Here is a 25,583-nt window from a genome sequence, read left to right on the forward strand (position 1 = left end):
AATAAGCTTGTAGTGTCATGATTTAGGTCCATGATGTTTACATTTTTTGAGTGGGCTGATTTTCAAAATTCTTCGGTGCAAACCGAGTATTTCACATTACAATTTACTAAAGAATAACTTTATATTACTACTAATGATTCAAAAGCTCCAGAGTGTGCCCATATAAGCTAACACTGAACAGGACTGGGGTCACTGATAAGGGTCTCTTTTCTCCATACCCGCATAAGCTGGCGGGTCCAAGGCTGTGGAGAGCCAAAGGCCAAATAGTTTAATAGTTTGGTTTGGTTAGATCAGTGGAACCAAGTATTTCTCTTGTCTGTCTCTCTCTCTCTCTCTTTCTCTCTCACACACACACACACACACACACACACACACACACACACACACACACTTCCCCCAGCTCCCTGCTATTTCAGCAACTTTCACCAACTTGGCAGCATCAGAACAGTGTCACCTTTGTAAAGCAGAATATTTGCTGTGTTTTTCTTAATCTTTCACTTAAAGCCCCTCAGGTCACTATATGAAGTTGTTAGGTACATGTTTTTGCTATTTAAAAACACAAGAATAGTTGAACTTTACAGAAAAAGGCGCTCTCATGTCATGGACGCAAGTATTAATTATGCCTGCTAATGTGTTTAATCCATTTTCAGAGAAAAAAGATCATGCAAGTGACATAATTAATACTTAGGTACCATTTAGTACTGTTAAAGACATCTTGGTTGGATTAGAAAAGCCAAAAACAACTATAGTAGGTCTAATGCTCCTAATGCCAAATTTGGAGTGTGCCGATTCAAATCCTAGAAACATTGGAATGAGGTTTCATGCAGTTGACAGAGGGACTCTAGTGCACACATACATAACAAATAAAAAACACAGAAAACTGACTGACAGTCAAGCTTTTAGAGTCACAGGTCCCATCACAAAATCTCTGAGTGGCAGATAAATAAATAATTGAATAAAACCAATGTAGTAAGTAAAGCTCACATTAGAGAAGCCCTTTATGCCACAAAATCAAATTATTATATTCTTGGGTCTCAAGTTCCTTTTTTTCACCCCTCATTACTATTTGGATCTGCTAATATATAAAGTAAAGCCTTAAGCAATTAATTCTCCCTTACTCAGCCTTCAAGCTAATTAAAGCAACCAGAGGCAGGTGCTCAATGCAGACGTCCACAGGGGTCAGGGATCATGGCACTCTGTGTAAACGGCACATTGTTTCAGCTTACCCCAAGCTGTGTTTGAGCAGCTGTAGAAACTGCACTCTGACCAAAGTGTCAGAGGAATGATGGGCTGACTAAAAAGAACACTGCTTGTTTTTAGCTGCTTGCTGCCACAATGTCCAGCCTTCAACGTAGAAAGTCTGGAGAGCAAGTGCAAAGCCTCTGTCTTAGTACCTTTCCTGGAAAAAAGTGGGAAGGAGATGAACTGTTGATTTCTCAGTTGAAATTAATGTGATGGATGACCAATGGGGTGAAAGGATGAAGTGAGATAGAAGCAATCAATCATCAATTAAAAGAAGAAAAAGACAGGAAGGTGCAGAGCTCCTTTGCTGCTTATTTGACAAAACAACTGAGAACTTTTGATACGGCTATGATTTGTTATGGATCGGGCCAGAAAGAAAGAAGAGAGAAAAACAGAGGTGAAGAAAAGGAAGAGAAAAATTCTGGCTTGTGCAATTAAAAAAAAAAAGAGAGAGGGAAATAAAAACAGAGTAGGAGAGAGAGGAAAAACTATAACTGTAGCAAATGAGCTAAGGTGCAACTGAAGATCAACATCTGCAACTGAACATCACATCATGACCTTTTCATCTTCATCCTTCAGCTCCTAAGCTATAAAGAAATCCCTCAAGATCTTTTTTTTTTCTTCTGTTCCAGCAGTGACTGCCAAGGCTTTGCTGTGAGGCGAAGGTTTGGCATGTTTGTATGTCACATAGGAGATATTCATGTAGCTTATCCAAACTGTTCCTACAGAGAGAAGGTGGAGGGGGGTTTTCTGAGTGATACCATCTGCTCTGACTCTGCAGTGTGAGCTGTTAGCTAATGTGGGCCCTCAGCCAATCGTCACTGTAGTCCAGTCCATTCACTGACTGAAGTGTGGCCACTTCCATGGCGTCGGCTGAGTGTCACTGTTTAAAAAATCTTGACCGGACTTTACTGGCCCAGATGAGAATGACCTGGATGACCTTAGCTCAAAGTGCACAGTTGAGGTTAAAAATGTTTATTCAGTATGTACTCTGTTAGAGTCACAGAACATCCGCTTTCAGTAAGTGGCGCTTGAAGAAAGTTCTTGTTAGTCGTACAGTAAACTGTTTATTTGTTATGAAAAATGTGGAAGGTAATTATCTTCTTGCAAATATGTAGATACATCATTAGCCTTGTCATTCAATTTCACAAATACTCTTGTGACTTATTTTGAGCATTATTATTTTTATTGGGTTATAAAGCCTTGTGAACCTCTACTTACTGTGAGAGCTTAAAGCTATGATTAATTGGTGTGGATGCTTTAATTGACAACTAGCCATGTACTATCTATTAAATCAAGTCCCTGAACTTGCCCTCTCAGCTGTGGTCGTGGCAATGATGGCTTTTTTTCATGCAAATATTGGACAAATAATGTTGTTTGCTGTGTTGTTCGCTTTCTGTGCGAACACAGCAAATAGCCTAGCTTGTTAGCCATAGTTAGCTTGGTAGCTTCAAGCTAAGTGAGAGTAAAAGACCTACCTTGGCTACACCCATACTCTACCTCTTTGCCCATTTTTGGATTAGCGGGGAGTTAGATGGCGTCAGACACTGCCAACATGGTGAAGGTAGAAGCCTGCCGTATAGAGCTTCATCATGGCTCTTCAAAAACATGTGGGTGATGTATCTTACAGTGGCTTTGTCTACTATTTATTATACAGTCTGTGTTCTTAGTTTGTCTTCTCTGGGGCCTGGTCAGAAACTGCTGATGCTATGAGTCTTAAAGCTCTTTAAAAGATATTGTATTTAACATTGGACTGCATGTTATGATTTCTGACTGGCACTGGCTGGTACTTGGAAAAAAAAAAAAAACTGCTGCAGTTATTTCTCATGGCTGAACCTGCTGTCAAAAGTGTGCAGAGTACCAGCTTCTGAGCAAATGACAGAACTGAGTCTTCTGCATTGGTCAATTAGATGCTAAATTGGGTCAAAATGTAGTCCATGTTCACCCCAGGGAGGAAATGACCCCAATCCTTGACCCCTGTGTCCTACAGAAACCAAGAACACTCAGCAGCTGTTAGCATCATTTGTCAGGCCAAAATCAGGTCAAGCTCATTGGCTTGTTATTCTAACTTGAAATTCCTCTTGTCTCCCAAATGCTTCAAGTGGTGTGGCCAAAATAAAGGCTGAGTCTTTTTAGAAGTAGTCATTTGGAAGTGGACAGCCATTTATTTAATAAGCTGTTTGCAGAGTGGCTGAATTTTTTTCTTGTGAGGGGGGAGTTGAACATTACGTGATATCCTAGTTGTGTGGGCAAGCCAAGAAAAGTATACACTTTGGTCTATTCTGCAGGTTTAGGACAGTTTTGCACTGTATGTTGAACTTGAAGAAGCAGAAGATACAAATAAATGGAAGTGAGCAAGGGAGAAAGAATAAGCAAACAGGTTTTGGTTATAAACAAACAAACTCAAAAGATAAACAGTAACGTGCTTAAGCTTGATCATCAAGACCCCAACTTTTCTTGTAAGGGTCTAGTCCCCAAGTACCCAAAAAGTCGGTGGTGTCTCTGCTCCATTTGCTGCATGATGGAAACAAAAGATTATAATATTGTAACATGAGCTCTATCAGCAAAGGTGAAGCACTCTATTGGCCTCAATGGGTGATTCTCTCACCATATTACAATCACATGTTCACCCACCAAAATCAAAACTGTAGCTGGTCAATCAAGATAGCCTGTCCGAATACCTGAGGCCCAATTGTATATAAAGCTGTGAATTCAGTAAGGGACAGAGCCCCTGTGAGATGGAACATTTGCACTTTCAACATGATTTCATTTGTCATATTCACATTGTGTCCATATTACTTCACAGATAACGTCTTTGAACTTCACAATGTCAAATTCTTAATAAAAATCTTGCATTGGGCTTAGCTTGATGACTTTGAAATGGTACCATGAGTGTCGAAAAACTGGTGTCAGGGGCCTTCAAGCCACATGATCTGAAATTTTTACACCAAAGATGAAACAAAAGCTACTATTTGCTATGAGTCTTAAATTTATTTTCTTACGAATGGCTTGAACACCTGTTGCTTCACATTGTTGAGGCTAAATTTAAGCAGCTATTCCTTTATCCTGTAAACTACACAAACACACACAGACAAACATCATTTTCTGTAATAATTAGTAGTCTGTCCTTTCTAAAAGGAGCAGTTAGAAGCTAATGTTAGAGCTCAACCTTGATTCATGTAAAGATGCGTGTCGTAGGCACAGTGGGTATAAGAGTATGAGTTATTGCATGAGTGTAAAGCTTTCCAGATTTAGAAGCTGGCCTCTCCCCTTGCTAACAGTCATCCTTTTGACAAAGGAGATTGCACATTGCTGTTAGCCTCCATAAAAATCCTCAACAAGTACCTGCTGGCACCGTGACAGGCTCTTTGATCCTGAACATCTGACCTGAAGTTCATTTCCTCATCCAGGAAATGAACTGACAGCATGACAATCTCATCCTCATATGCATGCACACATGAGTACCTGATATGATTAATGATGAATTGAAAATGGCATCAGCTAGTGCTTTACTTTAGGATTTATTAGAGGGTGAATCTGTCAACCTGTTTCCTTTGTCTTATTACCCTTTGCTCTATATAATCACAAGTATGTTTCTGTTTAAATTCAGACTCCAAACTGGCATGAAGCAGTGTACAAGATGTATGTATATAAAAATCGATTTGTCAAAGTAAATTGTTTCCAGCCCATCTGTCTTATTCAAACGAAGCATACAAATTGCTTACAAACACTGAAATAACACCTGATGGGTAGTATGAGATAATCACAACATTACTTCTGTCTTAGTAGAGTAGTAGAGAGTACTCTACTTATAGTAGCATGTTTATGTTTCTAGTCTGTTTCTTTGCCAGAGTCATACTTATCTTCACAGTCTGACTCAACCTAGTGAGGCAGCTTCATGTTAAACCACTCAGTGATGGAAGATTGGGTCTGTAACCCATCTGTACACACTGGGGGTAGCCGTGGGGGGGCAGGCGTGGCCTAGAGGTTGGAGAAGCGGCTTGTGATCGGAGAGTCACTGGTTTGATTCCCCCACCGGACGGGCAGGAAAAATTTGGGTGTGGTGGAGTGATTAATGTAAAAAAATGCTTCCCCCCCTCCATTAGCTGGCTGACGTGCCTTTGAGCAAGGCATGTAACCCCCCAATATGCTCCCTGGGTGCTTGATGCTGTCCACTGCTCCTGTGTGTGTTTCATTGCATGTAATTTGCCAGGTGTTGCATGTGTGTTCAACTAAGGGTGGCTCAAATGCAGAAGACGAATTCAGTGTGTGTATGTAAAAATATATATACTGTCAATAAAGCTGATTCTTCTTCTTCTTCTTCTTTATATCTCTAAATTACAATATCTATTATAATTTGTAACTGGCTCTTTAGTTATCATGATACGGTAACTGAACACAGTCTTGGAAAATTCTGGAGAGCTTGGTTCTTCAGTATGTGGTGTGCATTCATATTTTAATTAGACTGCCTATAAAGCAAGTTGTGATCCTGTGTCATTTATGAGGAAGAATCTACCTACAAGAAACATTCTCAAAATGTAGGGCTTTGAGATACAAGGAGACAGATCATGACAATTTATAGCCATCAGTTACTCATGTTTGGTCTAGTTTGATGTTTTTTGGTTTACCCAACTTTTGAGGACCACTTTCTGCAACACCAGAGAAGGTAATCTGCAATGTAAATTACATTTGAGATGAATCCACAACATTCTTTGGGGCATAATAAATCTGGACAGCTTTTTCAGTTACAGTTAACTGCTACCGCTCAACGAACATGGAAGAAACATGTTTCTAAAACCACAATCCTTTCCCACCATAAACTAGGGAAGACCTCAGTCATGACCATGACAAACACCATGTTACCCTCCACTTCAGAGATCCAAGGTTAGAAGACAAGCCAAGCCTGTAATAATAATAATACTAATAATAATGATAGTAATAATACTGCCTGTCCCCCTGGTCTTGTTCCAGACCATTACATCTACATTGCATCATCTGTTGGAAACTTCACAGGAAGGCCTTGAAGCTCCTCAGCAGACTTTGTGTTACAAAAACATACTGAGGATGGGGGGAGGGGTGAGCTGTCAGGTTTACAATCTTGCCATCAAAAACAGGAATGGGATGTGGAAAAAGAAGGATCAAAGGTAGCCGTTACAGAAGTAACTGCTGAAATACAATTTGTGACATTTCCAGCTGGCCAGTGACACAAAGTAACAGCAACAAAGTTTTTCAGAATTACTGCTACAACCCTCCAAGTTTTATTTGAAGATATATTTGGTTGCACCAAACATGTGCAATCAGAAGATTTTACACTATAACTGTGCATGGCTTCACTTTTTGCAAACCCTGTGTTTTGTTCATAAGTCTCCTTACCGCATGGATGGCCACAAATGCCTCAAGGAAAACTGACAAACATCTGGGGTTTTTTTCTGGTTGCCCACCAGCAGTAACACAAAAACTACTTCCTCTCAGTGGCTCTGGCTTACAAAAGGTGACTTTGCAACAGTCTATGGCAGTGATTCCTACACTCCACAGGTGCTGGATTAATCTGAAACATATCACATCACTAGTCTTGCTCTGCTGTGTTCAGCAAAGTCACAAGGCGGAAAAGGAAAATATCAAAACAAAAGGTAAAACTACTGCCAAAATTGGAGCTCTTGCCATGAGTGTTTTGCAGTCAGGTTATGCTTAATAATGCATCAAAAGCAAAGCAATTTCCCTGTTAGTGTTATATGCAGAAAGGAAATTGGGACAGAGTTCATGTTTCGTATCTGCTGCCAGTAGAAGAGTTACCAAATCCAGGGTAGTCTGCAGAAGTCAGGAGGCAGAAGTCTCCTCAGGAAACCACAACATCACATTAAATTGGTTCTCTCCCACTTGGCCATGTTGCCAGGTTTGGCTGAGCTGTTAAGAGCTTACTGATGAGGGCACTGTTCATATGGAAAGACAACACTTTTTACTGAAAGCTGGGAGCTGATTTAGGAGTTGATTTGTGAGTGTTTTGCTCTCAATTCTCTAGTACAGAACTAGATCCTACATCTATAAACAATATTATTACAATGCAGTATCAATCCACTCCAAAAGTGCAAAATTTTGTGATTATATATACATTGCTGGGAAGAGAGGTTTTACAATATATTCATGAAAGGATAATACAAAATCATGGATGACAAAAAGAAAATTGATTAAAACTCGATTAAGAACTACAACATAATACAATGAACCAGTTAAAAACTGCAGATCTACTTACCAGAGAAGCCTCTAGATCTGCCAAACCACAGACAAAAATTTACCAGCATTTCAATGTTTCACAGCAGTTAATTTCAGGTTCTGCTTGCCAGATACACACTTCTAACCACCATGATTTTCCATTAAGACTACTGCCTTCAGCTCCCCCACATTGCCAAGTTTCATTGAGTTTTTATTGGTACCATGTCACTGAACCACAAGGGAGGTAGCAGTTTTTGGCAAAGCAAATTACTTCTTACCAGTATCACTTATGCTAAATAAACAGTGAAAGAAATAAAAATAAAAATAAAAATCAGCTGATTATGTCACTGGAATGGAAGCGGATTGACTGTTTTTCTAAAAAAAAAGAAAAAAAAAAAAAGGGACTGCCCTTTGTTCTATCAAATCATTCTAAATCCCACTGTTCAATTTTATCACCAAGACACTCGCTACTGAGGTCGAGGGCCACACAAGGGTGGTCTTACAACAGTTACAAAAACTGTGTGTGTCTGGCTCAAACTGAACAACCTACAGCCTGTCTTGGTCCAAACGGTGGTTTCAGTTTTGTTCCTTGTTAATCTAAAAGCCTGGTCAAATTCTGCTCATGGTTACCACACACTTCCAGTAAAGCATAATAAAAACACGAGGAACTGTTTTCAGGGGCTGAAGATGTGTTAAAGTGACTCCTAAATTTGAAAGCCTTTTGAAAAATGGCTCTGTTTTTCTTTCTACTCTGTTCAAAAGAGGCTGCTGAAAGCTTTTGGGGCCTGAGTATCAGACTGGGATGTCTGGTGTTTGCTGAGGGACAGACTGATGACAGCATTGTTCATCCAAAGCCCAAAGAAGAAGAAAAGATCTCTTTACTCACCTAGAATAATATTTAAAGGTTTCAAGCCACTAAAATCTTGAAATTCTTTTTTTCAAAAATTGGTTTTCAGAAGACTGGTTGTTTAATGTCATGTCATCAATGTTTTTTTAGAAAAGCTCTACAACATCTATGTATTTCTTTCAATGCTTTGTATAGCTAAATGATCGCATTAGTTTTCTGATTGGCTCCCAAAAGGCAGGGTTAGGCGTTCATCCAACTGAAGTGAGGATTACAGTTTAGTTACACATTTCCTGTACACAATGACAAAGGAAAATAACCAAGACATGTTTCTCTGAGCACATGTTAACTATTGGCAACAGCAATATGAAAAAGGAACTTCACCTTCAAAGAGTTACACTGCTCAGCCAAGCAAGTGTTTGAGAAAAGGATGCCATTTTGATCTTTCATCCTGTTCATTGCATGACTTTGTATTCATTAATAAAAGTATGTGAGAATAATTTGCAAAGTTCTTGAGTTTGATAAACCGATTTCAAAGCAATCAAGATGGCTGATTACTGCTACACTGTACAAACCTGGTTCTCATTTTGAAATTGCCGCAAGTTTAACTTTATTTTATTAAGAAATAGCTTAAACTAAGTGGACCCACATATTCCTTCCTCTAACATAAAGGTGTTTATAGAGTTTGCAACGAGGAGACATAATCATATGTCCATTCTCGTTTTTGGTCATCTCTTTACTTGGACTCTTTAAAGCAATTTTTGTTTGAAGGGAGACCACATACATGAGGGAAATAATCAAAATCACATCTCTGGCAATTTTACCATTTGGTCTTTACAAGTATTTCAGATTTATTGGAGGCAGTAATGTGAGACGGGCTAAAGTGAAACTGAGCTTTGGCAACAACTCAGGGCACGCTCTAACCTGATGATGCTGGATAATGGAAAAGCATTCCATGTTCCAGCACAGATCAACCATAGTCAGTGAACCAGTCTGACTTCATTTCTGTGACTGCGCAAACTTGAGGTTGTGTTTGCATCTTTTGTGAATCCAGCTTTAGCATCTGGCAAAAAGTTTGCTGAATCTGAATTTTTCACACAGCAAATCCCAATTCATTGTGATTAGCAACCTACTGCAACTACAGCATCAATGGCACAACTAATTTCCACAAATTACAAAAGTCAACACTGCAGCTCCTCTCAACTGCACTCCAGTCAATCATGACACTTTTAAATGTAGATGACACTGAAAAAAATGTAAAATGGTCACAGTGAAATAAGATATATCTTCTATCTTTCTATCATTTCTAGACTAAGTCTAAGAAAAGGGGAAGAACACCCCTTTTGGTTCGCTTGTAAAAAGTCAAAATGAACAGGTACTGGACCAGGACTATAATTTTTTATTTGCCCTTGGTCTGGACCACATGAACCAAACTACAGGTATGAAAACACCCTAAAACAGAAAGAAAGAAAGAAAGGTCAGACAAATGTTGTTGATGTTTACTTGTCAGCGGTGGTTAAGCAATAAGGTAAACTGAGACCAAACCATTAATTAAATTTATAGTGGGATTTTCAGGAAGTGAGTTGACAGCGTGCTCAAAAACAACGCAGCTGCAGACCAGCTGAGTGCGCGCACACACACAGAGAGACACACATGCCAAAAAACCACCATCAACACCACCACTAATCCCACCTCCCACTGGGAGGCAATAAGGATCCTCACTACAGATGCTCCTCAGGAAAAAAAGACCAACACCCATCTCACAGGAATTAAAGTTTGCGCGAAAGACTTACATCATACAAAAATCAAGAAGGAAATCAAATCAAGTAATCAAGAAGGTGGTCTTCAGAATGTTCTGGTGAGGAATCAAGACTAAAGATTTAACAAAAGATAAAATTCAAGTTTTATGTGGTGAAAAGTTTAAACTTGAGACTCTCTTTGAAGTCTGTTTGTTGGTTTGCTGATTACCAGAAGTCATCCATCAGCCAGACATGAGACCAAACCAGAGACATGAAGGGTCAAGGTTGGGACTGCATACCAGTGACACTGCTGTGTTGTGACCTGGTGTAACCTGGTTGTTGAAGCAAGGCTGTGGAATACAAATACATTATTATGACCCCGTTTTATTAAAACTGAACCTAAAATTCTATATTTAATAAGCAACATCAAAGATAATCATCTAGATAAACTTCCCTGCCCTTACATGATAAGGTCCAAGTGGACCCCCCTCCAGGTCCTATTATTTATTCTACATCAGAAAGAGATATTTTAAACAACCTGGTGTATAGAAACTTGACTGGCCCTCATGGTGTCTTGGCTTCAACCCCACTGAAAATCATTGGGATGAACTGGAACGTGGACTGGCTTTATCACTCTATATTAGTGGCTGATCTCATTAATCATAATTTTCAGCCAAATGGGAGAAAATCCTCTAAAATCATGTGTCTTCCTCGTGCAGCACAAACAGACACACAAGTACAAATGGGCTATACGCTTATTCATCTATGTACATGCCCACACACAATCATGTACACATATTAGTTGGAAAATGTTTTCCTGCTATTCTGTATTTTCTTATGAGCACAGAATTTTAATTCAACAACGATTGTGGTAAATTAAGGGCACCGAAAACTTCATTTCTTACATATTTTAGAGCCACACACAGCTCTGCCCTCCATGACCTCACCAGAGACTCAGATGCTCCATTGCTGTATGACAGGACATGTACTCTCTCTCTCTCTCTGTGGTCTCACAGCTGAACAGACACCTGCTTGTTTCAACTCTATCTTTCCATCCTGACAGACACTTTCCAGACTGTTAGAAATTCCATGTTTTCAACCATTGGGCTTCTGTGGTGCAAAAGCCAGGAAGTTGGCCACTCCCAGAAAAAAAACAAACACGCTAATTCAGACAACTTTACATTATCATGGATTGAAGTTATGATTCACTTCTAATTCCCTCTGATGGCAAACCTACTGCATGAGCATGCTCTTTCCTTCACAAATACAGGAAGAGTCATGTCACATTTTATTCAGTGAAATGTCCTCATAATATCCAAGCTGTACTGTGGTTTAGTCACAACCATGCCCTTTAGAGCTGTAACCATGTTTATGTGCTGTTATGTTCCAGCACTCAGCTACAGAGGAATTTTCTTTTCATCCTGCAACACATTTTGCACTCACTCAACCCCTCAACAGTCCTTATTGACCATTGAAAAACTCATGAGCCACTGGCAGTTAGGAATCTTGCTCAAGTGAACATTGGATGTCATAGGATAGAAAGTTCCCCTGTCACTTTTCCCAGCCATTTATAATTATCTTACAGTCACAGGCCTGCTGTGTAAATGCACTTAGGGTGAGCTCCCTTTCTGCTCAGCTCTGCAGCAGACGATGTCATTGGGTTTCTATGTGCACAACAGGTTTATCTGTTAAGAAAGTAACGCAGCAAACCAGCAGAATATATTGATCCACTGTCGGGATAGATAAGAGGTTTGAAAAAAGTTATCAATTACTCTGTTAAGCTTGTCTGTTCTGCTTCACACTCAACAATCAACCAAAAATTCTAATTGCAAATTTAAAGCTTCCCGTCTTTCATAATCTCTGCATGAAGGGCAACACCAGAGCAAGTAAAACTTGTGGGAGTTTACAAATACATGTATATTCTAGTATATAGATGTATGAGATTTTTGGAGTGAAAAACTTTGCATGGAAAGACCAAGTAAATGCATTATCCAACATTAAAAGGAAGGCAGGGAAAAGAAAATAATCGACCACATCAAACAAAGCATTCAGGGCTCTTTGAACACCCAAGCTTTGATTTCAGTGAGTGGTGACAGATGTCCAGATAAGAATGAGTTATTGAAGGTTTAGCATGATATATTTTCTCAACAATTTAATTTTGTTTACGATACCCTATCAAAACCATGAAAACCACTTTTTATCTTAAACAAATTTCATTATGCTCTAGGGGAAAAAACTATTCATAGATTGTTATGCTGCTCTGTTTACAAGGTTTTACTAAAAGAAGATAGACATTAATAAACTGAAAGAATACAAAGGACGGAAGTCAAAGCGAGACTTGGCGTCACTCTTTTACCCCCTAAGTAGAAAACCCATCCTATGCTTAACACATCCTGTGTTTGTCCTCTGCTTTCATGGTTTGAAGAAATTCGTCTGCCCTCACGGCGCATCCACGACTCAAAATAGTGGTTTGTTTTGCAGTTCCTCTTTACCCTCCAGGATAACGCACATGTTTTTGGTTTGGGGTTTGCTTTAGATTATTCAAAAATACAACAGTCAGGGCCCTGTGACTGGAGTGCAAGATTCATCAAAGTGTTATATGCATAATATGCAGACACAAAAACTGTCACACAATTCTAGAGGATCAGAGGGGATGACTGAGAGGGATTATTTTTATATGAGTATATGCATTATTTTTTAAAAAGTTCCTGCATATTACGCCTTTAAATCAGCAGTCATGTACCTAATTTGACAGTGACCCCCTTGCCGCCAATACACTGTGTGTTTCCTTCTGAAAGCTTTTCAAAAGAGCAAAAAAAAAAAAAGAATGTGCAACAACAGTGGGAAGAAGAAGTCACAAAAGCAACAAACTGCAACACTTATGAGTGAAACAAATTCATTGAGAGCCAGATGAAGATGACGAGCTGTCCAGTTAGCCCAAATCTGGCAGGTTGTAGTCGGCCAGAGACTAACATAAACACACAACCTGCAGCGCATCTTGAATCTGTTTGAGCTTGCTGACATGTGAAAGTGTAAAGAGCCACAAGAAGCGCTCATGTCACTTTCCCAAGAGCAAACACAGGAAGTACAGTTTACTGAGTATTAAATTATAAATCTGTTTAAATTTCTGAGAATCATGGCTATGAATATGAATACTGGTATACTTTGAGACTGCATATTCATTGGTCATTTTCCATTTTGCTTTTCAATTTTAACTGTTTGATATATAAAAGCTCAAGCACCTAACGTAACACCTTTTTAATATCGTTTTGTACCCAGCAGTTTTAGCTTTTATGTGAGGATCTGCTAAATGTCAAAAAAACCCAAAACATTTATATCATTACCTCATGATGTGAGAGAGTAAAAGTAATTGAGCAATCATGCAGCTCACTTGTACAATAGAGTATAACATCACATCTGCATGGCCAGAGAAACATCTGGCCACTTTTACCCAATGTTTAGTGAGTCATTTTGATCTCCTTTGGTTGCTTTTTTTTTTTTTTTAAATTGTCGACAGGTTCAGTTCTCAGTGTTGTAATTTTTTTTTTTTAGCTTGGGAAAGACACACCAAGTGCTTCAAGCGAAACAGTTAAACTCTCATAAACAGGACATAAGATGAGTCACTTGTACGTAAACAAACTATATCACAAGTTTATTCTTATGGACAAGTTCCTTGCACAGAATGTGAAAACGCACTTGGCAGTGAATCTGATTCTGGACATTTTGAGGGGAATGTCTACAGTGCAGTGTGTGTTTTTTCTTTCTCATTCATGAAATCATTGTTGGACAGGACTGAGAATCTTACTTTGCTTGAGTTGAAATTTTAATCAAAACCTGACATGTTACCTCCTTACAGGGCTGCTATCCAGATGACCTACACCAGACTTACACTAAGCCAGGATCTTGCTAAGTCAGAGCTGAGACCAGATGCATTACTTTCTCAAAGTCACTGTCATCCTAGTTCTGTTGACAAATCTGTAATGATAACCAATCTACAGGTGTGACTGTTACTATGCCATGTACATCTGAGTTTGCAGAGGATTTGGGATTAAAAGATTAAATAAACACAGTTTATAAGTGCAAAAAAAGTTAGAAAGCCAGGTTTCAGGTAGATTCTGTCAGTCTACTTTCCTGTTGTGTTTTATGGTCTCGTTCTCCATTTGCATTGAACTGCTAGCTACACCAAGTGTCAATTTTGTCCCCAGCTTTTGTTTGGACAGAGGAGAAATAAAAACTTCTCTTCCAATCCAAGTTAATGGTTTCCAGAATTTGGAAACTGTAATGTTTTCAAGAGTGTCTTTTGTATTATGAATATGATGTATGGAATGGCTGTAAAACTGTTCAGAATCAACACCATGTTATGAATCAGTAACACTAAACAATCCATTAACTCATTCATTCAAGTCACTTATGATTCCAAATAACTTAAGCTATCAGTTGCTGAAAACTGGCCAACTGCTGCAGAAATCAAAAGAGTCACAGAGTTTTGTGATCAATTCCACCATCTAGTGTAAAAGGCCCACATCCATAAATCAACAGCAATGCTTTCTCAGCTGGCCAACTGCTTCCAAGCCAAGTTGGCAATTGGATCCAAGTCTTCCTCTTCACTGTTCCCTTTATCAATTCTCCACATGCTATCATAACACTGGATTTTAGGAATTTGTTTTAAGCTGGTTTTGTGTGAGTAATAACTTCAGATGCCAGTATAGTATAGACTGCTATAGGGTTTCCTCCTAGCATTAACAGACTCTCCTTTGACTCGCAACCAACGGTGATGTAAAGACTTGTTTGTGACAGGAAGGTGATGATCCCGCTGTCAGCTAAGCCCCTGCAAGTTGAGGAGGGGCGGGAGAAGTAAAAAAAGAAGAGCAAACATACTCAGTTGACCTTTCCTGAACAAACAACAGATAAATCAATGAAAACAACGACTCCTGGTTTTGATCTTAGATCGGACTTTGTTTAACTTTAAACAGCGAGTGTCAGTTTTTCAAAACGTCTGTTATGTTTTGGAAGTTAACTCCTCACATGAACTCAAAGTCCATCTATCAAGAGTGACATGGTCTGATTCACAGCAGCTTCATCTGTAAGTCAAATGTGTTCCCTGTATAAATCTGTTCAGTTCTCTGCTGGTAATATCGACCACCACCCTTCACTGATCTCTAAGGGCTGACATCATAATCCATCTTTATCAATCTCACTGTCATCATCTTGTAATGTAATCGTCATAACCACATTCTTGTAGACTCACATCTTCTGATTCACTGTCCCTAACAGCCAACTGTGTCCTGAGCATCCAAGTCGTCCTGTCAAGATAATTAAAAACATTATTATTGGTGAATAATTACCATGTGTACAGCAGATGGAGAAAATCATGAGTGAGTTTCATGTTCGCTTTTTTGTGGACGTGGTATACAGCAAATGTGTATTCAGGTATGTCACAATGTGAATGACAGCACAAGTCATTCAACGTATTGTTCTGAACATGATTCCATACATCCATCCATCCATCCATTCAGTCATTCATCTATCCATTTATTCCATGATTTAACCATTAATCTAGTGATCAGCTTAGTAATTTATTCATTCTGCTAAAGTTATCTCATTATTCCGTAAATCATTTGGGAACGTCAGTCGTCTATGCACCCACTTATTCCTTAATTCAGTTTCTGATTCACCTATTAATTTTCATTATTCTAACATGTCTTGATTTTTACTTTTGGCATCCTTCCTCTGATTAAAACCACTGTTTTTCAATTCATGAATCCACGCACTATCACTTTAGGCTCTTCGTATAGCCTAGCCATTACCAAACACTGCTGATATAGTCTTGTTCTGTCAAATTCAAAATGTGAGACAACATTGACCTACAAATTATTTTGTTCTGCCAGCTCACAGTTCTGCTGCATGCACCTCAAAGCTCTAGTATACAGCAGAACTGCACTATTCCACACTGAGGAAATGGATTATATCAGCTTTATTTCAACAGTCATGCATAGAAATGTGAATGTTGCCATGGCGACAGCTCTGTTTTCAAGGATATTTACAGCATGCAGCCTGGAAATATTTGTCCCTAGTGTTCTCCCTCTCTCGGGCAAGTGAGCTAGCATGTCTGTACAGACACAGACACAGACACACACACGTGCGCACACACACACACAAACACACACACTTCTTTCCCCTTCTTGAAAAAGTGAATCATGACAGAGGATTATGAACAGGGCAAAAGCACAAACATCCTGAGAATGAAGCCTCAGCCAACCACTGCACCATCTATAGTAGAGGAAACTGGACCATGAAATCGCACTTTAAAAGTTTTAGTCAGACATCAGCTTAGCCCTGCCCACCACCTCACCCACATCCATTGTCAAGTTCTGGTCTGTTTCTACAACTTCTTTTCAGTGAAAACCCATCATGTTCCACTTTGTCTCATATAAAGGAGTGAAGTTTAATTGCAAAGCAACAAGGCCAAAGTGGTGTTTCAAAACGTCAGATTCTTACAATTAAGCTCCGTGGGGCCACATCAGCTAAAAAGACCCTGTAATTATTTGACCGGGCTCAGAGCTGCTTTTGTGATATGGAGCTCCTTTTGGCGATCATAGGTCAAGCTATCCACACACAGACACAAACCCACGTACACGGCTGAAAATGTCAATCTGGATTCCAGCAGAAGCAGTGGTGGTATATTAACCTGTCTAGAGGCCAGGATGAATGACCTTCACCTCTGACAAGCACCTTCCAACACACACATTCAAAAATCAGTAGCATTACATCATCTTCCCTGCCTTAATTATGTGGTGCTACTGATTGCACAGCCTGTCTGTCAGCGTGCACGTTGGGAGGTTTTGCCTGACTCCAATTGCAATGGAAAAGAAACGCTGGAGTTTTTTCAGCACTAATTGGGAACATACTGAAGCTTCCTGATTGATCCATTCATTGTGAAGAAAATCTAGTTTTAAGCTGTGAAAACAGTCTGCAAAGACAGCAACACACTGGGGCTCTGAGAAACACATCAGTCACGATATAATTGAAACCATCACACAGCACAGAAGCCAGCAGGTATCTCTCTTATGGGCTCTACTGTCATGAAGTTAGTCTAAACACAGTGGTTCCCAAAAAGTTTCCTACGAGTTTGGGGAATGGCATGTTTCACTCTCCACACTGAAACCATCCTACTTCCAGCATAAAGTTTTATGTACAGTGACAATGGACCTTACCCAGTTCAGCGTAAAGCATCCCATGAAATGCATGGATCTATTCAAAGAGAGTCTAATGCAAATATACCTCCAAAACCCAGATTCAAAACCTTTATTGACCCATGGTCCTTACAACATACTTTAATTATCAACTATAAGCAAGTAAAGGGCCAAACTGACGAATGTTTTTTGTTTTTTTTTAAAAAAAAGGTATTCTTATAGGAATTTAACATAGGAATGTCTGTGAAACTAAATACTGAATGAATCAAGAACGAGGGTGCAACATCACTGCTTCAACATAAAAATAAATCCTTCATAATCCATATGATCACCCAATAATACAACATAAATCTTGCTGTGATTCACAATATGTTAAAGCAACTTTTTTCAAAATGATATCATCCTGTGCCACAGCGTAACAGGTTAAGTTTCAATGATATTCAGCAGATAAAACCTCCTGAGCCAGCAGAAAGTTTACTGATGGACACCAGAGAGAGAGAGGGAGAGAGAGAGAGAAAGAGGAGAAAAAAAAAAAAAAAACACATGATGCAGCAATAAGCAGTCCCAGACAGAGTGCACATACCGTCCAGCAGCTGATAGGCAGAGGAGCGAAGGCAGCAGAACTGCAGGACAAGTAGAAATAATCCAAAGAACCACTGAAGAGTGCTGCATAAAGACAGAAGTGAAGAGTTATAAAACGGACTAAATGTTGACTTAAAACAACATCTTCACAGAAAAAGACGGTGCCTTTCATTTACCGCGAAGTCATCTTCAGTGATGGTAAGCTTAGTTCCAAACTGAATTTGTCCTGTTCATATGTGATAGCCTGGTAAGAGAGAGAGAGAGATGGAGCCCACTCTGCCCCTCTCTCTCACTCATTCCAAGCTAAAAACCTCTCACTCTCCTCCTCCTTCTCCTCCTTCTTCTCCTCCTCCTCTCTCTCTCTCTCTCTCTCTCTCTCTCTCTCTGGTTCCAGTCTAACAAAGGCAGCTTCAGTGCGTCGGATTCGAGGGGCCCTCGCAAAGCTGAAACCCGACTCCTTGTGTCTCTCTACGGGCCAGCGCTTTCTAATCCAGCCCTCCCCTCAGACATCAGAACTCCAAATACAAATTAACACACGGCAGTTAAATCCCCCTCCCCCTGCTCCTCCTGACCCCCCTCACTGGTGTGGTTTCTCTCACTTTCCCTGTGCCTTAAAGCACTTTTCTTGCGTGACCTTGACCTATGGGAGGAGATGCCACAGGAGCTGTAGCATCAAGTCTGAAACTTTCTTTTAAGTATCTCTAAAGAGAAAAAAATATCACTGGATCAAAGGTAACAGTCAAAATGAAAACTCAAGCCATCAACAGTATAACAGCAAAGTGTTTTCTTTATGACATCCAAACCGACAGTTAATTACTAAATGTCGATTACATTCACAAAATGTTTGTGCGTTCAGTCAATAGAAGTAACGCCTGTTTGGTAGTTTAAATAAATCATGTATTATTTTTTGGAAAATATCTTTAATTCATTCATCCATTTTCTCATACTTATTTTGGTCCCAATCATTGGGGAAGCAATAAAAAGTAATGCTGTCCAGACTTCAATCTACTCAAGCATGTCATCCATGCTGGAGTTTGTTGAGGCATTCCAGACCAAATTGGAAATTTTATCCCTTTCTGTTGTGGGTCTTTCCCTGGGTCTTCCAGATGGACATGTCCAGAATTCCCATACAGACAGGATGAAACCTGATCAGATGCCAAATCATCTGAACTGTCTCTTTTAAAAGGCAAAGGAGCAGTGGTTCAACTCCAAGCTCCTTTTAGATGTCTGAATTCCTTACCCTATGCCAAAAGATGGCTCCTTGCACCCTGCGAACTAGTTTTGGCTTGCTCATTGTTGTATTGTGGTGACTACACAGATTTATAACCAAAGTGAAGCTTGGACCATATACAATGGTAAGCTTTTGCCTTCAAACTGCCACTAATGTGTGGTGGTGGTCAAAGTCTTACGTTACAAACATAACAACATGCTCTAACAACATGAGAATCCTGAGACTCCCAGAATTTACACTTTTTAGCAGCTCCTGGACATGTGGTCCTGGAAAATTACAAATAGAATTGACAGCAACAGGCAACCTTGGCGCAAACCATAAATACATTCACTCAATTAAAAGTTTGGCAACATGAAAGAATAAATGTTCTTTCAAAGACCTGGGATGATGAACTAAGGCTTTACAAACTTCGAACACAGTCATGATTAAAAGTAGGGTGAAGCTAAAAAGCTCTGCTGGTGATGATGCCATCAGTGATTCATTTGTCACAATGTCTGGACTGATTCACCGATGCCAAATGGAATCTGCCAATAACAAACACATCCACCAGTCTAACTGCAGGAGCCAGTGTGGATGAGGGGAGGACTGATAAAGATGTGTTCAGACCTTGTCTCTGACAGCTCAGACAGATAAGAGCCTGTGAGTGATGCTGTTAGAGAGGCGGCATCAGCGATAAGCTGTCCTCACTTCACGGACTTCATGGAGACCAACTAGCGGTTTTGTCAGGCGACATTCCTGCAAAAAACTGTTGCATGTCTGTCAAATGATGCCTATAGTTAATGAGCCTTCTGCAAATTCAAAGTCATCCTATGTCTGTCAAGGTTTGTCTTACATCCTCTCAGTTTTTCAGCTGAAATATCAAGTTAGGATATAAAGGAAAATAAGTTTTCCCTCCACATTGAAAAAGGCTGCCCATCCCCCCACGACAGTCACTGCCTTTATAGGATTTGTAGCTTGACCTTCACTACCCGCTGGGGGTGGCAAAATTAATTCGTCTCAGGAACTGTATTTGTCCATACTAAAAGGCATGTTTGGGTGGGTGCGCTGAAGTTTCTGAGATCCAACCAGGATCACATTTTCCATCCACCCATTATCTATCACTGCTTTTCGTTTCAGGGTCGTGGGGTACGAGGGGGCTGGAGTCTACCCCAACTGACACTGGGCATCAGGCAGGGGACACCTTCAACGTGTCACCTGTTCATTACAGGACAAAATCACATTTTTAATCACGAAAACTAACAGTGTTTTGTCAAGTCTCGCTGTGTCTCATCAAACACCAAGAGGAGGTGGGGAGATTGGGGTTGAGTGGTTGGTCTCACACATGGGATCACACACACTCACCCAGGAGACTGGGTTTGTGTCCTGTGCAAAACCAAAGTCGCCCAACTTGTCTTAAAGCTAACTTTTGTTCCTAAACTTAACCAAACTTCGATTTCGTGTTAACCACTCATTAGAAAGGCTTCTGACAAACTGGGATGACAACATGTTGGATGTTGTAATAATTAGTTTCATCTGCAATGTTTCAGTCTCGTCTCTCAGTGCCTGACATGTGTTGTGTTTTTCGTCCTTTTGTAAATTTCCTGTCTGCTGTATGTCAGGTTTCATACGAGACACAACTGTTCAGGGGCCCCATCTCTACAATTAAGGGCTGGAATGAAGTTCACGTAATATGTCATCCTTAGTAGGCGTTGTGACACCAACTTTAAGTGTTCCTTGCAATAATCTGTTTAGTGTAGTTCCAAATCTTCATACTTCAACAAGGTTTTTGAAGATGGATGAAGGGGTCACCACTGGGGGCAATTTAGTCATCCTTTCAGAGCCAAAGCAGATGATAGACGCCTGATGAAAATAAGCTTTCAATGAAGAAAAGAAAAATAGTTTGTGTTTTCATCTACATTTACCATTCATACATCAAACACATCTCGTTAGTGGAGATTATATCTGCTTTGATGTAAAGGGCTCATGCACATCGCCTGCAAAACTAGGGCCTGTTTGTCTTATGAAGTGTTTTTGCTCAGTACTGCCCAGAAATGCAAAATAAACTGTGACATTGCTATCTAGCCTTCAAACCTTGCCTAACCTAAGTGTTTTTGTGACTCCAAAATAACCACACCTGAAGCATGGATGCGAATTCCAGTTCTGCGCTGTTAATTGTTCAACCATCCCTCCTGAAAAAAAAAGACTTTAACAGTATAACAACATCACGCTTCCTGCACTGGAACAAAAAGTATCCATTAAAAGAAATACTATAAAGTATGATGGTCGGTGCAAATTAGTTACATAAACTGAAAACTTCCACATGGCAACCAAAACAAAAAGTGGTGAATCATCACTTTATAAGGACATGGGGAAAGCTTTCAAATCTCACATTCAACAAATATATTTTGCAGGTTGTCAGAATCACTTTACATCCCCTCTACACCCACACTCGGGCTTTTAGGTGAATATTCTGAGATCTCCATAGTAGTATATGTATTTTGAAGTAAACAAAGTGGAAAACCCATTATTTTGGGGAAGAAAGACAAGGAGACAAAAAGCACTGGATTGTTTCTATGCAAAGAAAACAGTTTCTCAAAGAAGGGGGAGTGAGGGTGAGAGTGAGGGATTTCAGCCTGTGGGTGGCTGCAGATTAAAAGGGGTCTAGTATGAGGTTTTGATGCATGACTCAGTCAGATACCAGATCATCATCGCTCTTAAGCTGACGGTTGCGAGAAACCAGGCTGAGCTGCCCCAGCTGATATAAAAACACACCAAGAAACAAAACACATCTGCTAGCAGACACGGCTTTAAGTCTGAAAGCAGGGAATTTCCATGTTCATGGCTGTAATAGACTGTGGTTCTGTCTGAGACCTTCTGATATGTGGCAAAAAGACAAAAGATAAACCATCAAAAGTTTAACTCAATAAAATTTACCGCAAAAACACAATAGATTGCACTTCCTGCTTCAGTTTCATATCACAAACTAAAATCCTACTTTCATGAAACTGGACATAATCTAATTTTGAACTTAAATTCACACAGAGAGGAGATCTGAGTACAGGACATAAAAAGCCAAGCATTGTAGAATAAAGCAGAAATGGCCAAGTAGAGCTGATAAATGTAGAACAGAGTGAGAGGAAGCTGGAATGTTGCTCAAAAGTCAACTTTACTCTAGATATACAGTTTTCTGCTGCTCATATCCCAAATATTTCTTATCTTGGAGGTTAAGATTCCTCACATCCCCCTCTAACCCTCTGTAGGTGTCTCTTCATCCTCAGACAACAGTGAAAGGAACGGTGACAAATGTTGTGTGAGGAGAACCAACACAGGGATGATGAGTAGACTGGGTTTCAGTGAAGTGGGTTCACTTTACAGCCAGCCTTTGGATCATTCGGTTCTTCTTCTATCAGTTGATTTGTGAAACAGAGCTGGTCACCACCAAGCCTTCTCATTCCAGCATTCCCATTAACATCATAAATTTTTCACTTTTTATGATCAGTGAGGGCGGTAAAGAAAGGGGAGGTCTCTCCCCTTCTAGTGGACTGCCATGGGACTTTACTTCAGGGAAATGAATGTCGGTGAGATATTGCGTCAAATGGGATTTTTAAAAAAAGTCTCTAGCCATGAACTCATATTATGATCTAGTTTATACTAAAATATCAATCACAGTTTTCTTTTATATTTCAGCGTCTCATTTTTCCTAATTGGTTGGGCTGCTAACTGATTGGATGCAAATTTCATGCCAGCGTTGCCAACTGTCAAACCCAAATAATCAGAGAAGGATACAAAACTTATGATATTGCCTGGTAATTTATGATTGCCAAAGATCTGTGGAATTCACACCAAGTTGATGCCACTGTTTCAGATTTCAGGACATTATGCACAGAGGACACAATACACACATTATGCATCGCTGCAAGTCGCCATAGTAAAGAGGCTACAGGCAGAGCAGTTTCACATTAGTATGGATGGTGGCAACAGCGGCAGTTTTTCAGGTCATAGCTGTAGCAGTTAAAGTATGATGCATCATCATGCTGGCTCCGAATCAGCTTTGTATCATTTCAACATTATGTAAGAAAAAAAAGAGCCACATTACCGTACAAACAAAAACTCTTTTTAAATGCCATTTTTGATGTCAAATGTTCTAAAACGTAATAACATGCATGTTTTGAGGATTGTTGTTTTTGCTGTTACCTTGTACAAGTGCGTAGCAGCTTTTTCCATCTTGATGCCAACACATTTTTTTTTTCCTTTTTAGCTTCTTTGTGTTTTTAGCCACTCATCTCTCCATCTCCCCCCCATTTCTTTTCTATGCTTTTCACTTTTCCTTTCACACGCTCCCTATGACTGACACGGACTCCTCAGCCTTCAGATTTGAGAGTAAGGGTCTGCAGTCTTATGAAGCTTCTTCACAAAGCTTAGGGCGTGTTGTGGGTTCAAAGGTCGCATTTCATCTCTGAGGGTGGGATAATGGCTGAGCTGCAGTATGCGATCGTGTGTGTCCCAGGTAACAAAGAAAACAAGAAGTGCTACTGGTGTTTTTTTAAAGCTGAAATTCAAACTTAATGTTAACAAAAGGGTAGCCCTGCTATTTAAAACAAGCAAGGGGTGCATTATTCAGTGCCTGAATGATTGGCAGGGACATGAGCAACAAGGTCAAGCTGGTTTAAAAAGTGAAAGACGAGTTTTAAAAAAAACGATTTACACCCTGAATAACCCATAGAGACAAAGAGACTTTACATCAACCAACATTATGCAAGAACTGGTAGTTTTAGTGTCCTTCCACTTAAAGATTACAATTCACTTATACTCTACTGCTGTTAATAGCTGACTAGCAAACAACAAGCAAGCGCAACGATACAAGACATAGCATGCCAGCTAAAGCTGCTTAGTACTTTAACAGCAAGAAGCCAATCTCAGCGTCTTACAGCCTTTTACTTCTAGAAGCTCAGTTACAGTGACCAGTCATGAGTGGTTACTTTACAGGCAATCTAATGTACAATGTGTCCATCAAGGAACTATGTAAATTACAGAGTCACATAAGCTGTCATCTCACATCCCATTCCCTGTTCACTGTTTACATATCTTTTATTCTGATTGGTTTTTATACCGGGACCGGGGAAACTAATTTCGTTCCACCTCATGTTTCTACATGTGTGAAATGACAATAAAGTTCCTTGAATCCTTGAATCCTATTCAACTCATTACTTCAGGCTGTGGCCAACAGTAGACATGGAACTATCATCCCTGTGTAAAAAAGTCTCCAGATTGATTCCAGAACAAAGGCACAGCTGGATAGCTACGCTGTTTTGTTGTTAAACATACTGTCATATTATATTTACTGTCAACTGTCTGCAACATTACTGACTTTGAATCTACTAGCATAATGTTAGCTTTTGGTCTCCTAGCAGAGTCAGAGCTGAGCAAACTAGAAATATCTCCTGCTGCTGAGTCATTCCGAGTCATGGGATGGGAATGATTTTTTCCATGCACAAGTCAAACCGCTGGGGGTTTTTTTGCTTTGAAAAACTTTAAATTGAAAGTCTTATTTATTTACACATGTAGCTCAAATTCTTCACAAAACATGATGAAAAACAAGACGTTGGGATTAGGGAAGTCTGCCACATTATGAAATGTAAACATTTGTTGTCTTATTCAGATTATTGGAAATAATTCCTCTAGTCAGCAAGTCTTTTCCAGAATTAAAATACACCCAATCCTCCACTGTAAAAAGTCTTTAAATATGCATTAGTTCCACTTTAGTGTTTCCTTTTTCGCTCTTATTACTTTATAAGAACATAGCTGAGCTTACAGGTGTTAAAACTGCTGGATCAGAGAGCGTGCCAAGCACTGAGAGATGCCAGTGATGTCAAACTGCAATTTAAATCACATTTATCTTTAGATTCACTGCTCCAGTATGGGTGTTATAATATTCTCCAGGTGTAATCACTCTTACTCTTAGATGATCTTGGCTGCAACAATGGAATTGTAAAATGCCAGAAGTTTGAACAGGCTGTTCTTGACCCTACAGCAACACTCAAGGCCTATACACTGTATGCAACCCTGTGTGATGATAGCACTGTGTGTTTGAGAGAGACTGGGCACAGTCTGCATGTTAATTATGATGTTAAATTGTCAAACGGCATTAGCGATTTACTTGGAATTTAAAGAGCAAATGTAAGGAGCCTGAATGTAATGGAACCATCAGTCAGGGAAGGACTGAGCAGCAGCAGCAGCCAGACATTGTTCATTCATCCTGCTCTTGCTGTGCAGCTGCAGCTTAGGAGGGGAAAATAAGGTGGAAAAATAAGTCCTTAACATGATGTTTCATTTTGGGGCAAGCAGTAACATTCATATTACATGTGCAGCAATTATGTACAAAATACAAACCTAATACTCAGCATTTTTAAAGGTGAGATTAGTCTGTGAGTCTCATTTGATGACTTGTCGGTATTTTACGACTTGAGAATGAGATTCAACAATCAGACATCTTTCTCACTTATTGCACTTTTCAGTGGTGCATTTACAAATAGCAACCAATAAATTCTGCACAGCGTATCTTA

General features: G+C 39.7%; 1 protein-coding gene across 3 annotated transcripts in view; it reads right to left on the reverse strand.

Moving 5' to 3' along the window:
- The window catches only part of LOC124049587 (collagen alpha-1(XVIII) chain-like), a 53,372-nt gene extending 35,240 nt beyond the window's left edge, over window positions 1–18,132 (reverse strand). The window contains exons 1-2 of one of the 3 annotated variants that reach the window (XM_046371422.1): window positions 17,987–18,132; window positions 17,812–17,894 (exon numbers count right to left, since the gene is read on the reverse strand). In XM_046371422.1, coding sequence (XP_046227378.1) covers window positions 17,812–17,894; window positions 17,987–17,997 — 94 coding nt within the window. In that variant the 5' untranslated portion in view covers window positions 17,998–18,132. The remainder of the gene's footprint in view (window positions 1–17,811; window positions 17,895–17,986) is intronic. The other 2 variants (XM_046371421.1, XM_046371423.1) reach the window with 2 other exon arrangements.
- Window positions 18,133–25,583: the final 7,451 nt, after the last annotated feature.

The sequence above is a fragment of the Scatophagus argus genome, chromosome 18 (assembly GCF_020382885.2).
Source record: "Scatophagus argus isolate fScaArg1 chromosome 18, fScaArg1.pri, whole genome shotgun sequence".
NCBI classification, from domain to species: Eukaryota; Metazoa; Chordata; class Actinopteri; family Scatophagidae; genus Scatophagus; species Scatophagus argus.